Genomic DNA, 14,785 nt, shown 5'->3' with positions numbered 1-14,785 from the left:
ATAACAAAATGGTCAGATAGGCAAAATGGGTTGAGACTGTGGACGTTTGGCTTTTCTATGAAATTGTGGGAAAAGTAAACATTTTTAGAGTAGAAGACCAGGGTGAAAAAGATGCCTCTGATTTTAGAGATTAATATGGTGAAAGAATTTTGAGTCCAGGTCAATCTGGTAAGGAGATATAAGGCTAGTTCATAATTTTCTTAAATAGCGCCACCTTTGGGTGCAGTACCACAATTTGGGTTTATGGGTAGTGGGGGGTATTGGTATCCACCTAATAATAGTTGTATGTATGTTTTCTTATACAATAACAAAATGGTCATATAAGAAAAAAGGGCTAACTGCTCCAACTTTATTGGCCAATATTTCTCAAATGGAGCTAAATAAAACAAATTCTGTTCGATGATTTTTGTGAGGCTTGGTGTAAAGATTTTATGTGGCGATTTTGGTGAATTTTTGATTATTTTTGTAGCCTGTGAATCTTTTTATCATGTTTGGCTTTAATATGAAATTGTGGGAAAAGTAAACATTTTTTGGGTTTTATATATGCATCTGATTCTAGAGATTAATATTCTGAAAGAATTTTGAGTCCAGGTCAATCTGGTGAGGAGAAATAAGCCTAATTCATGATTTTTTACAATAGCGCCACCTTTGGGAACAGTGCCACAAATTTGGGTTTATGGGTAGTGGGGATTATTGCTAACCATACCTGAAAATTTCAAGAGTTTTCGATTTACGGTATAGGCTGCAGTATGACTTTTACAGAATTTGAGGGAAAAAAAAACGTTACAGAAACAATAGAGGACCAAGCAGCTTCGCTGCTCGGACCCCTGATAAATCGATTAATTTGACTCCCACGAGAGGGTCCCAGTGTTCGCAGTCAACCTGTGGGCCTTTGGAGGTTGAGGAGATGTCCTCAGCCCTACCTGCTGCTGAATGGGAGATCACGGTGGAAATCTGATGTTTGTCTAGACCTGATCAAACCATAGACAAAATAACTCCTCAAGATGTTCAGCTTCAGCTGTGGATATCATCTATAATGGTGTAAGAGTGCTCTGTAAATGGTTATCCAGTTGTAATTGTATACGCTGTATAAAGTATACTAGTATAACGTTGCGTTGAAGGACAGTGAGAGATGTATGTAAGACATAGCTCTACTTATTAAAGAGATGAAATATGTATTTATTTATTTTACAGTCTGAGGAATATGAACATCTTCAACGAGTCCACATTTTTAAAACTTGTGTGATTTAGAAATAACAAAAACCAGGAGGGGTGAGGCTGGAGACAGGGTCTCCAGTGAGTGGATCAACTGAGTGGATGTTGTGTAAACGCAGGAGCTCTGCATAAAGCCAGAGGGTTGGCGTGTTGTTCCAGGACTCGTTCTTCAGCCCCGTGCCAAACCAAAGAGCCGACGCAGCTCTTTGTCTCTGCCGTGTAATCCTTACTCCCAACAAGCGCTGACGGGACACATGTACACGATTAAAACAGCAGACGGAAAAGCCCAAACCTTACCCCACGTGTTCATTGGTAACGCTTCTGTTCATACGAACCGGTCAAGTTAGTGACTAGATCAGCACTTTACGCCTGAATAATTCAACAAAGACAACAGGAATCACTGAGCTCCCCGATTACACGGCACATGCCTCATAACTGTTCAAGGATTACTGTTATCAAACCACCAAGACGACAGAGAGACCCCATCTAAACACTCTGCACCCTGCAGGACATTGTTCCTGTCACTTCAATGCCATGAGAAAGGGTGACAAGGAACAACAACAGCAGTTTGCAGGGAATAGATTTTTCTCTGCATTCTACTGAAAAATGGATCATAGCGTACCAAGAATGTACATTATGATTGTGTATTTTCAAAAGATCTGCCACTCTATGATTCAGTCTTTTTGTTATGGCGTGTCTTTGATGAATCAGTCGGAACGCGCCACCCCAGCAGCAGTCAGGACGGGCTGCAGCCTCTCATTGTTCCCCGCTCCCTGCGGAAAGTAAGCACTTAAGTGACCTCCTGCTGGGAGCACGTTTTTAAGTGGCTCTGTCTGCAAACCTGATAAGAAAAAAGGCATCTTTCATGGGCATGAAAAAAAGATTTATCAAAGAGCATATCTGATTTTGCTACTCAGGAAGAGAAAGAGGCAGCCTCTGCAAGCTGCTTCAGGGGGTGAGGCCATAAGATGACAAAGGACAAAGGAACCCAAGAAAGAAGGAATGCAGCCCGATTGGCCATCCGGCAGTGGCCAGACCAGCACTACAGAACGGAGTCTAGGGGTACCGCCTCGTATCATAGAGTGATTCACCACCAAATATAAACCCTAATAATGACAACTGCAAAACAACTCCTATAAATAAAACAACTGTTTTTATTCAATCCCAGACATCCCAGATGCATTTCACAGGCGACATGGCGGTCGGGTCCTCCCGTGCAGTCGGGTCCGGGCCGGCCCTCCTCTGCCCCCTCAGTCAGCATCCTCCGGGACGGGGCCACACCCCTCAGACCGTGGTGACCCTCATGACCAGCTCCCGCGGGGCGTCGCCGGGGGGGACGCCTGGTGGGCCGCGGGGTTCCGGCGCCCTCAGGTGGCTGAGCAGGTTGAGGATGTTGTAGGGGCCGTGTTGGTCCGGGGGTCCAGCCGCCTCGCCGGGGTCGCCCTGGGGCCCCGCCCCCCCACTGGACGCCACGGTGGAGCCCGGAGGCGAGGAGACCCCCACCATCAGGGAGGAGGTGGAGGAGGACGCCCCCACCCCAGGGGGCTGGGAGTCTGCCCCCGGACCCGGCGGAGAGAGAGTCCTGTCGGCGGCGGCCGGGTCCTTCAGGTCCTCACGGTCCTGAGATTTGTCATAGTTCAGGACCTTCCACTGCTGGTTGACTGCCTGCCAGCGGTGGAAGATACGGAACACCGACGGGCCCTCGTGGATGATGAGCGCTGGGGAGGAGAGAGACCAGTAAGACCATCACACATCACACTGGTGAACCAGGAGTCAGACCATCACACTGACCCTGGTGAACCAGGAGTCAGACCATCACACTGACCCTAGAGAACCAGGAGTCAGACCATCACACATCACACAGGTGAACCAGGAGTCAGACCATCAAACACCACACTGGTGAACCAGGAGTCAGACCATCCCACTGACCCTGGTGAACCAGGAGTCAGACCATCACACTGGTGAACCAGAAATCAGACCATCACACTGGTGAACCAGGAGTCAGACCATCACTTTGTCCCTGCTGTCCCCTAGGACTGTGGAGAGATCCGAACAGGGGTTAGATGATGACCCTGACTGGTGAACCACAAGGTTGAGAATATCATTCAGACAAAGAGTCTGCAGTGTTGAGGACTCTTAGAGCCGTCTTTGTCTGTCTTATCGTCTGTATCTCTACTATCTGACTGCCACTGGCCCTCTATGGAGAAAGACCCCCTAGATGCGAGCTATAGTTCTTCTAATCCTTTAGGTGTTGTATAGAAACGCACCTTGGGAGAATTTTGTTAGGTGAATGGTTTAGATGTTGGCTAAGCCCTGGACAGACTCAACTGCCCCATGCGGACAATAAAGTTATCTACTACAACTATTTATGTGCACAATTCTACTTATTTGCTCCTAATGCATGATTATATAAAAACTGCAGTCTTGTTCTTCCCCCCCCCTCTCTCTTCCTCCCTGGTTGTATGTCTCTGTCTCTCTCTCTCTTCCTTTCTGGTTGTCTCTCTCTCTTCCTCCCTAGTCGTCTGTCCCTCTATGTCTCTGTCAGTGTTTAGACAGGGAGGGCAGGGAGTCCTCCCTGCCCAGTCTGCTAGGTGTGAAGCTAACCCAAGGAGGAGGTGCGTTAATGATTGCACACGCTTCCAGCTCTTCAACCAGACAATCAATCTGCTGCACCTGCAGGGGCAGGAGGCTTTAGCATTATTTGATTCCAAAAAGTGAGATGTAGAAGTGAGATGACATCATCACATCCATCCCATTGGGTGTAGAGCCATCACAGAGGCAGCTGGAGACAGGCCTACATGCCGTCAGTTGGGGGGAAAGGGTAAGGTAAGGGTACTGGATGCCGAGTGGTGAAATGTGGACCTCGGTTTGACAGACTCTACGCACATTTGTGGTCTGGATGCATTGGCAGGGAAAAGAAATTTGATGTTTAGTCCTGTGCTGTAAACATTGGTATGCCTTTTACTTGCATATAAACAACTCAGTCCTTAAATTTGACATTTGTATTCCTTAAAGGTTTAAGCCAATTCCATCATCCTGTCCATCTCTCCACGCATATTTTAAATAACTGCCTGGGGAGCCTGACACCGCCTGAGATTGAATTGATTGCTGAGCTGGAAACACCAATATTTTAAACACAAATACTACACAGGTAGAGCAGGAAGAATGTAGGAATCTCCAACGCGAATCGACCACTTGAACTTGGGCCTTTGCCCCACAGACGGTGGGGTGAAGGCGCCGATTCACCTTCTTATTGACGGTGAACTGTCAATGACACTTATCTCCAGCTCTCCTTCCTTTGAGGAGACCCCTGGGGAAAGGATTAACGTGCACCTTAAACTGATCTCATCCAATCTCCTAGTGGGCTAGGCGACCAGCATTCGCCTGGGCACACGACACCATCTCTGGGACTGAATGACCCCGGGGCCACGCCGCCTCACCGATGCACACGATGTCCATGAAGCCGTACATCCCGTAGCAGATCTGGAAGAGCAGGTCCTGCCGCTGCCAGCGCGCCGAGGGGCTGAAGGACGACCACACCAGCCAGGAGATGCTGGCTATGAGGAACAGGGAGCCCAGGACGGCCGCCGCGATCTGCACCTTCTCGATCATCGTCAGGGAGATGGCCTGCCACTGGGAGGGGGGGGACAGGGTCAGGGTGGGGGCCTGCCGGTGTGTGTGTACCTGTGTGTACATGTGTGTACATGTGTGTGTGTCTGTGTACTGTGTGAATGTGTGTGTACATGTGTGTGTGTCTGTGTACTGTGTGAATTTGTGTGTACGCGTGTGTATGTGTCTTTGTACTTTGTGAATGTGTGTGTATGTGTGTGTGTGTTGATGTGTGTGTGTGTGTGTGTGTGTGTGTGTGTGTGTGTGTGTGTGTGTGTGTGTGTGTGTGTGTACTGGGCGAGTGTGTTTCTGAGAGAGAGAGATGCAAGACCCCATGGGAGTGCCTGGGAACATTTTCAGTTAGCATAGACTAGGTTCTTAAAGGTCCCATGGCATGCCACCAGGTGCGGTGTGATTAGCCGTTACAAGCCGTTTTGGAAATCTGCCCCTTATGACATCACAGGTGGGCGTGTCCACCGAGATGTGTGACGGATAGATGAGCAACGTTTGCTACAGTCCACTGGGTAGGCTGGTAGACTGATCTATCAAGCACACATCTAGGTGGACACGCCCACCTGTGATGTCATAAGGGGCAGGTTTGCAAAACGGCTTGTACCGGCTAATCACACCACACCTGGTGGCATGCTACGGGACCTTTAAAAAGAGTCTTTGGGTCAAATAATATGGATGAACCCACCAGCCAAATACTGTCTTATTATATTCAGTAGGTGCTACACGTGAACCTCCTAAGATGGCGCAATTTGATTGGTTATCTATCTTGGGATATTGGGCAATATCCCACGATTGAGATCGCAATCTCGATCCATGATTCCCAGTTAACAGAAAATTTGTTTTGATGTAAAGATCATTAAAGATCAGATTGTTTCTCTATATTACTAGATCTTCACGTGTCCACAGCTTCCTCCCAGACGTCCCTCTCGTGGTCAGGACTCACCTGCAGGGGGTTCTTGGTGCTGATGGCGATCACCTGGTACTTATAGTAACAGAGCTCGCAGGCCCAGGACCCTCGCTCGCTGATCCACTTGATGAGACAGGGGTGATGGGTGCAGCGCACCGAGCCGCAGCACCGACACGGGCTCAGCAGCTCCCCCTGCAGGCAGCGGGCGGGAGTCAGCGTCAGGACCAACACCAGCACACCAACACTGTCACCATCCCCACCAACACCTTCACTAACCCCACCAACACTGTCAGACCAACACAACATCAACCCCACCAACTGTCATCAACCCCACCCACACGTCACCAACCCCACCAACACCATCATCCACAGACCAACACCACTGGCTCACAGACTGCTAGTGATCATTCACCTTTGTGGGTTTGATTTGAGAGTCAGCACCAACACCAACATTAACACCCAAACTATTGATACCAAGAAAGCTGAGTCTCTCGGCTGCAAAGCCTTTGGTTTAACGGAGCACATTTAGATCATGGGATATCAGAGCCAAAGTCATGTAATACGATGTATGATAAAGCATCTTGTGTGGTGTCAGACAAGCCAACCCAGTGAGGCCCCTGCAGCTCCTCAGCGACTTGTAGCAGCTCCACAATAGCTCAGCGGCCAGCTCTACAACACTTTAACACGGCCGCACAGATGGATCACCATCGCTCCTCCATGGAGACCCAGCATCATCGTAAGCTGATCGATCAGCGTGCGCCCCCATTTATAACATCCTACCACCCTCCCCCCCCCCTCACAGAGCCACTGGTAAGTTATGTCGGTTAAAACACGCAAACATAAAGTGCTGGGCTCCTTACATAGCGAATATCGATTCTCTGCCTTTGGTTTATATCACATGGTGAGGGAAGCAGCCAAGCTGTAGGGAATGCACCACTGCAGACATGCACACAAACACACACACACACACACACACACACACAGACACACACACGTGCGGCAACACACACACACACACACACACACACACACACACACAAACTTGTGCCAACACCCATACACAGACGCACACTCACACACAGACACACAAACAGCCTACTACGATACACACTCTACAATCTGCAATGCACAATCATTTTGCACACATCAGACAAATGAGAGATGACTAGGAGCCTCTGACGAGGGGTCTGTAGTTCAGTGGATCTTATCTGGCCTGAAACAGAGAAGTGGAAGGGAAGAAACCTGCAGAGCTACTGCCTCTCAGAACAAATGATACTCCCCCAACAAAATGATCTAATCGTACTACAACTACGTGCTATTTTATGAAAAGTATTTCATGCACTACCTTGATTTTAATTTCTTGTGTTCTTGTAGTTATTTATTAATAGTTAGTTAATTAGTTTTTTTCCATTGCATCAACCATTCGTGTTGATGTTATGACTGAGGCCATTAGCAAGCCATCTATCTTCCAAACAAGCTTGAGTCTCGACCTATGTACTTTAATGCTGCTATGAGGAGCTTACACGTGAACACTGGTTCACGGGGACTAGATGCTTCTAGTCTGAAAGCAGAATGGTATGAGATATAATCTTTTATTTTGTATTATTATTGTTTATAATCATATGGGCACATTTGCTTAAATTATTTATACAACATAGAGTTATCAAAAATCGATTGCCAATGCTAGAGGATAAAGAAGATTCAGGGTAGACATCTCTAACCTAACAACCACTGTGAGACTGAAGCTTAAGGGTAACAGTGTAAATGAGTCTCTGGTCTTCCTCAGTGCCGGGCACAATTTCAACAACAGTTCACTCTGATCACAGAAAGCACATGGCTTGTGAGGGGGAATTTACATTTCCTCATCTTCACCATGCCCTTAAGACAAGGCTATTCTCTTCCAGAAAATCGTATCTAGTTCTCAGGTTAGCTTTTTAATTCCTGTTTTTTTGTTTTGGCTGCTGTTGAAAAGCCTCCCAGCACCACGGGAGAAGAGGCCAGGTCTCTCTTAACCCCTTCTCTCAGGCCTCACTGAGCCACCAGTTATTGAGGGCAGCAGACTCCTCATGTCATGTACAGCAGATGATGTGTCATCACTTATTTATTCTGACAACTATAAGGCATAATTATTATGCAATGATAACTTTGAATTCCGATGTTGAGGGAAATAACCATCCATTGAAATATTTATTTTCCATTTCCTTATTATATCATCCTGTGGTTACGTTCCTAATCGCCCCTCCTCAGGACCAGTGTTTTCTTTCTGGTGGAACGACGGTAACAAGCCAATAGCAGCTTAGCCGGATGACTGTGACAGAAGGCGACACGCCCAGAGAGGGGAGTGATGGAAGAGGAGGAGGAGAGGACGGGCCCATCCACAGATGGTCATGGTGGGACGGCGTCTGGCAGGAGCAGCACAACAGTTCTATCTTTTCCAGCGGGCCTCAGACCACTCACTGTGACCAGTCCTGGAAGCCAAGGGGATAGAGACAACCAAATTTTCTTCAAACTAATCCTGAAACTCTTCAACCGCCATCCTCCTTCTCCAGCACTCTGAGCCCAGTTGGTGTTTTATAGGAATGTGAAATGAGGGGATGCTAGTCGGAGAGAGTGAAACAGTAACATAATGAAGTCATTCACCAGCAATCACAACTCCATTTGTTCTCATATTTGCCAATAACAAACTTAACTACCATAGCAACCTTATAAAAAAGGCAGTTTGAGAAAATGAGTGAAATGAGTAATAATGGAGAATCGGGTGGTTGTCGGGCTAATTCAGTGTCTTCTACCTGCTACGACTCCCCATAAAACACATGCTGGGGGCCTTCTGACTCACTGCTTATTTTGCGGGGATTATGATCATAGTTAATGGCCCTGATATAAAACTAATTGAATCTATGGCTGGTAACCGTAGCTTTTTGATTTAATGTTATGACCTTGCAGTGGCTGCCAACACATACTTACCTTCACCGCGGCCCCCAGTATCTCAGACGCTGTGCATCGTGTCTATCTCCGATATGAGGGAAGACGAGCGGGAGGAGAGGCTATTTCACATGCGAGGGGACACAGAAAGTGCTTTAGTGTATGTGTGTGTGTGTGTGTGTGTGTGTGTGTGTGTGTCTATGTGTGTGTTTGTGTGGTTCTGTGTGTGTGTGTGTGTGTGTGTGTGTGTATGGGGGGAGTACAAAGTAGGAGGATGATTACTGGAGTGCCTGGAGGGCTTCATTGTCCCGCTGAGGAACGAGCTGTGTGTGTGCATTATCCATGTTTCTATTCACATCTCCCTGCAAGTCACACGTCCTCAAGATGCCCGCGTGAAGGCGGGATATTACCGGCGTCCGCCCCAGAGGACACTTTGAAGTAACGGCGCGTGACACTCGGGAAGACCATTCCTCTAATAGATAGAGATGCTCTATCTCTCTCACTCTCACTCTCTCCCTTTCCCTCTCACTCTCTCCCTTTCCCTCTCCCTCTCCCTCTCCCTTTCCCTCTCTCTCTCTCTTTACTCCCGAGGGTAGGCACCCAAAAGACTTGTGTTATGTTCTGCTTGTCTTGTGCTCTGATAGGTGAAGAGGTCTAAGAGGGAGATGTGGCTGATTAATTGTTTGTTCTTGGACCTTCGAGTGATCGAGTCTAGACGCCACCCAGGAAGACAGAACAGCATGAGAACATCTCACAGAGACACCAGGTATCTGCTTCTGGTACTTCAGAGAACATGAGAACATTGTGGTGGAAATTAACCTTACATTTTATAGTAAGCTATGATTATTATTAGGCCTACATATCATATAGATACTTTAATGGTGGAGAACAGCTGATCACCTTTAGCCTAGATGTTATGTGCTATGTGGCACCAGTGAGTGAGTCCAGTCCATTCCCATCTGATGGGCCATGTGACACATCAGTGAGAGGGTCCAGTCTACTCCCATTTTGATGTACTCACTGAGGACAATGCTTACATTCACACGTGTGCATCATCTCTGTTTGTATAAGGATAATATATGTTCTAAGGTCACATTTGGATTCAGAAGACAGGAGAGTATACTGACATCCACACAGTGTGACCCAGAAAAACATTCTATGCACATCAATATCTGATGAAAGTCCAACTTTGTATTGAGTAAAGGATGGGGGATATAAGGAGCTGTACGGGATTCATTCGGGAGTGCTTTGCAAACCACTCGGCTTTGTTGTTGCCTTTTTAACGATAAAGTCTTTTTGTCAAATTCTCTCCGGACCCCTCTCGATTTTTTCAATCTCTCAGTTAGTTAAAGAATTAGATAAGTTGTTATTATTAATGCCACTACAACATCAAACAGAGACACAGGTCTCCTCAGGTACTTCAAAGAACATTAGAACATCACACAGCGACACAGGTCTCTTCAGGTTCTTCAGAGAACATGAGAACCTCTCACAGAGACACAGGTCTCCTCAGGTTCCTGGTATGTGATTGCTGTGGCTGGCTTTATGTGATGGAAGCTGTATAAAGAAGTCTCCAGTTTATTACCTGATAGAAGAGCTGGTGCTCACAGTCTGGTTAAGACATATTTTGAAGGGTGCACTGAGGCTGAAATTTGCTCAGCCTCATCCCTATCACATTTTGTGTTAACTTTTACAGTCTGTATATTCCTCCTCAGAAACAGTGGAAACAAGAAGGTTGGGTAGGCTTGCACCATAGTGATGATGATGATGATGATGACGATGATGATGAAGATGATGATGATGATGATGATGATGATGATGATGATGACGATGAAAAAGAGAATAGTAATAATGCTGATCACAATATCAATCATTATCCTCATCATCATCATTGTCTTTCCCTCCCTTCCTCTACCTCTGGCTATCTACAGGGGCCAGGCCAAAGGGGTCAAGGGGCGAGGTATTTGTGTGTCTAATATTGTAATATAATATAATATCTAATATATACCTGCTTTCACTGTGGCCCCCTCCCCCCCTACACAGCGTCTGGCCTCATGCCTGTTTACACCGGAGCCGATCTATACCTGGCCCTGGGCCCCTGGCCCTGGCCCCGGGCTGCAGAGGACAGCATGGAGGAGGCCAGGGCCAAGAGAAGAGGTGACGATGAAAAGATGCAGTGGAATCAGAACCACAGCGACTGAAAGGACGTCCATACATCAGCTGGAGGACAGCGGGAGGAATACTGACTGTTGATCTCTGAAGGCTGTCCAGTAAACCTGCGCAGTGAGGCGCTCTCTGTCTGGGGAGGGTCTGCTCGGATCACTATGATCCAAGGACTCGTCTTCTCAATCTTTTGCTAATCATAGTCTGGGAGCGTGAGAGGAGAGGTCTAGTGTAAGGCTTTAGTAAGGCATAGAGGGAGGTTACGCTGGTGGAGAGGCTGTATGAAAAAAGACTAAATGATTTATACATTATCGTATATAATGATTTAGGATCATTTAGACCGCTTTCATTCCGTTATTTGTTGATATTGGGTTTAATTGTTGGGTTAAAAAAAAAAGAATTATAACTAAATATAATTCAGATAACTCACCGTAATCAGGTTTTCCAGTCCTTTAACTCCTTATAATGCTCAGGAGACCCTTGAACCACTAAAACATTCTTCTCAATAGCACTAACTTTAATAAAAGACTGTAAATGGGGCAACCGTAAAGAACATGGCCATAGAGTAGAAGTTAATAGCTGCTCAGTGTGAGCCTCAATATCCTTCCCTCTGACACCACTCAGCCATATGTTCTTTACCTGGAGCTGTGACAACATGATCAATAACCTAATCTCTAGGCTGGGCCTCAGACAGCTAGTGTGCCTGCAGTCCTCTATCTCTGCTGCTCAGACAGATCCATCCCTCTCTCCCTGAGCAGCAGAAGGGGGAAGAGGAGTTTGATTTATCCTACCTGTAATTGTTTTTCTGTTGTGGATCTACAAGGGCTGCAAGGATGTAGCTTACAAAGTAACCTTAAAGTTTGATGTACAGAAACATCGACTCAATATCAGAGTTCGGTTAAAGGATATTCAACTTTTTCTTTACTATAGACCCACATTACACCACGGGAAAACTTGAATTGTACACAGCGCATTAGAGATATTTGTATCACACACACACACATGCACAACCACACACATACACACGCACACACGTACTGTGGCAACCCGGTCCCAACACCTCGGGCCAGGCGTCCCAGGGGAGAGGTGGTGGATGGCATATACAGCCGATATCTACCAATCTGAGCCAGAGAGCGTCCATTGCGTCACCCTAATCGGCGCAATGGAGAACACCTGCGGCGGAGGACGCGGAAGACCAGGTACCCCTTCAAAAGGACATGTTCCCTTAGGGAGAGAACTGGGTGCCCGAGCGGAGCAGGGAACCTCCAGGACCCGATACGGATGAGTGGATCTAGCGGTCCTTTCCCCAGCGGTCCCGAGGGAACCCGCACACCCGGACGACGGACGCCGACTGGAGGGGCGAGGAACGCACCGCTGGAACAGCGCTCCCGAGCGGGGCGACCTCCCTCTCCAAGGACGAGACCGGCCCGGGCGGAGAGACAATCACCTGGACTCTACCGTGGCTCACGGAGTCATTAGTATTATTTTCGTTTATCCCACGTTGGGCACCAACCCACGCAGTTTCTTCTATTCCTCGAATAAATGCCTCTTTTTGGCTTTGGACGGACCTGGGCGTTTGGTGATTCCTGAGCAACCGAGACATTCCTGGGGCAGGGTTGCCACAGTACACACACACACACACACACATGCACGCATAAGGGCACACGCACACACATGAGGTTTCACCATGCTCGTCGATAACAGAGCTGAATTGACTTACATACTCGGGCCCCTGGAAGCATATCCTGCACACGGGGGTCCTGAAGCCGCTCTCACTGAAGCTGCTCATGGAGTACCTCTCCTCCAGCCGGCCCTTGGAGCGCTCCTCGGGGGAGGAGCTGCACACGCGCAGCGCCGCCGACAGCTCCGCCGCGTCCACCCAGCCCGGCCCGGGTCCCCCCGCCGGCTGCTGGTGGCCCCGCACCAACGTGTTGTTGTTGTCCGAGACTGTGGCCCCCATGGGGACGCCGCCCCCGCTGGCGGCCTGGTGGTCTTCCGCCTGTCCCCCACCGACAGGGGTGAGGACGTGGGAGGGGGGCAGCGGCGTGGAGGGAGCGTGCGGCCCGAGCAGCAGCACCCTGAGCTCACTGAGCAGCACGCAGCAGCGGCTCTTCAGCAGGCCCTGGCCCTGCAGCATGGCTCCGGTCTGACTAACAGCCTGCAGCGCCGGAGAAGGATGGGGAAGGCAAACCACATGTACCCATGCACCCCCTCCCCGTCAACGGCAGGCAGCGTGTCTCTGTGTCTCTCTATGTTTCTCTGTGTCTCTGTGTCTCTGTGTCTCTCTATGTGTCTCTGTGTCTCTCTATGTGTCTCTGTGTCTCTGTGTCTCTGTGTCTCTATGTCTCTCTGTGTCTCTGTGTCTCTAGTTGTCTCTCTGTGTCTCTATGTGTCTCTGTCTCTCTGTGTGGCTCTGTGTCTCTGTGTCTCTAGTTGTCTCTCTGTGTCTCTATGTGTCTCTGTGTCTCTCTATGTGTCTCTGTGTCTATGTGTGACTCTGTGTCTCTGTGTCTCTCTATGTGTCTCTGTGTCTCTGTGTCTCTATGTCTCTCTGTGTCTCTATGTCTCTAGTTGTCTCTCTGTGTCTCTATGTGTCTCTAGGAGTCTCTCTGTGTCTCTATGTGTCTCTGTGTCTCTAGGTGTCTTTCTGTGTCTCTATGTGTCTCTAGGTGTCTCTCTGTGTCTCTATGTGTCTCTGTGTCTCTGTGTCTCTAGGTGTCTCTCTGTGTCTCTATGTGTCTCTGTGTCACTGTGTCTTTCTATGTGTCTCTATGTCTCTAGTTGTCTCTCTGTGTCTCTATGTGTCTCTGTGTCTCTCTGTGTCTCTATGTGTCTCTGTGTCTATAGGTGTCTTTCTGTGTCTCTATGTGTCTCTGTGTCTCTGTGTCTCTATGGCTCTCTGTGTCTCTCTGTGTGTCTCTCTCTCTGTCTCTCTATATGTCTCTCTGTGACTCTCTCTCTGTGTCTCTCTATATGTCTCTCTGTGTCTCTCTGTGACTCTCTGTGTCTTTCTCTCTGTGTCTCTCTATATGTCTCTCTGTCTCTCTGTTTCTCTCTGTGTCGCTGTTTGCGGGGATATGACGATGCTTTCTGAATGGAAGAGTTGACGGTTAACGCTTAACGTCTTTTTTTTCTTTCGACGTGAGAGTAAATCCCAGTGGAAGCAAGTTCCAACGATGCAAACAAGTGTCTGAAGCCATTAAGTTCAACAATGAGCTATAGAGGGGAACAAACTGTTAGATTCATATATGAATTAGCCTGGGCGAGTGTTCCTTCAGGTTAATGATTAGTCCGATGGTAGATGTTGTAGATGGCTCTCTAATAACCTCTCTCCGACTAGTCCATCTGTGTGTGTGTAGACCACCTGCAGAGATCTGAATCCTGGGCTCCGCGGTAAACACACGACTGATGCACTAGAGGCGTTCCAGACCCACAGTCCACCGTTATTCAACCAAACCCGGGCGTTAATACCCGAGCCCTGCACGGCTCCACGTCAGGACTGGAAACAACACAGATGGAGAAGAGAACTTGTCCTACCTGGCTGGCCTGGACCATCTCCATAGGACTCCCGGTTTATTCTGTTATCTGACAGGGTCCAGGCTAGGCAGCCGTTCATTCACTGTCGATTCTCTTTGAAGGATTTCACCATCAAACGTTGAACTTTAGTATTGAATGAAGCGATGTCCTGGTTTAAATCCATCCGTTATGCTCCTTGGTGGTCAGTACTGGTCCTGTAGGTCCATGCGTCTATTCACCCCCGCTAGTAAAAACGATAATAACAGGTTTCTGTGGGCTGCTGCCGGTTTGATGCTGCAGCCTCAGCACCACGGTTCCCGCAGCTTCAGCACCACGGTTCCTGGGACAGCTCCGGCTCGCGCGCCGATGGCATCACGCGCCACGGTCACGCGCCGCCTATGATTGCGTCGCGCGATGCCATCGGCGGGCGCGCGAGCGAGT

General features: G+C 48.3%; 1 protein-coding gene across 1 annotated transcript; it reads right to left on the bottom strand.

Moving 5' to 3' along the window:
* Positions 1-2,499: 2,499 nt before the first annotated feature.
* On the bottom strand, positions 2,500-12,965 carry LOC307073594 (E3 ubiquitin-protein ligase MARCHF4-like; the record flags this gene model as incomplete). Its single annotated transcript, XM_079733489.1, has 4 exons — positions 2,500-2,933; positions 4,656-4,848; positions 5,780-5,935; positions 12,549-12,965. 4 exons carry the CDS (start codon positions 12,963-12,965, stop codon positions 2,500-2,502), a joined length of 1,200 nt encoding a protein of 399 aa, XP_079589615.1.
* Positions 12,966-14,785: the final 1,820 nt, after the last annotated feature.

The sequence above is a fragment of the Pollachius pollachius genome (assembly GCF_949987615.1).
Source record: "Pollachius pollachius genome assembly, chromosome: 3".
Lineage (NCBI taxonomy): Eukaryota > Metazoa > Chordata > Actinopteri > Gadiformes > Gadidae > Pollachius > Pollachius pollachius.
Note: the sequence above shows the minus strand (reverse complement) of the source record. Positions and strands in the feature narration are given on the sequence as shown.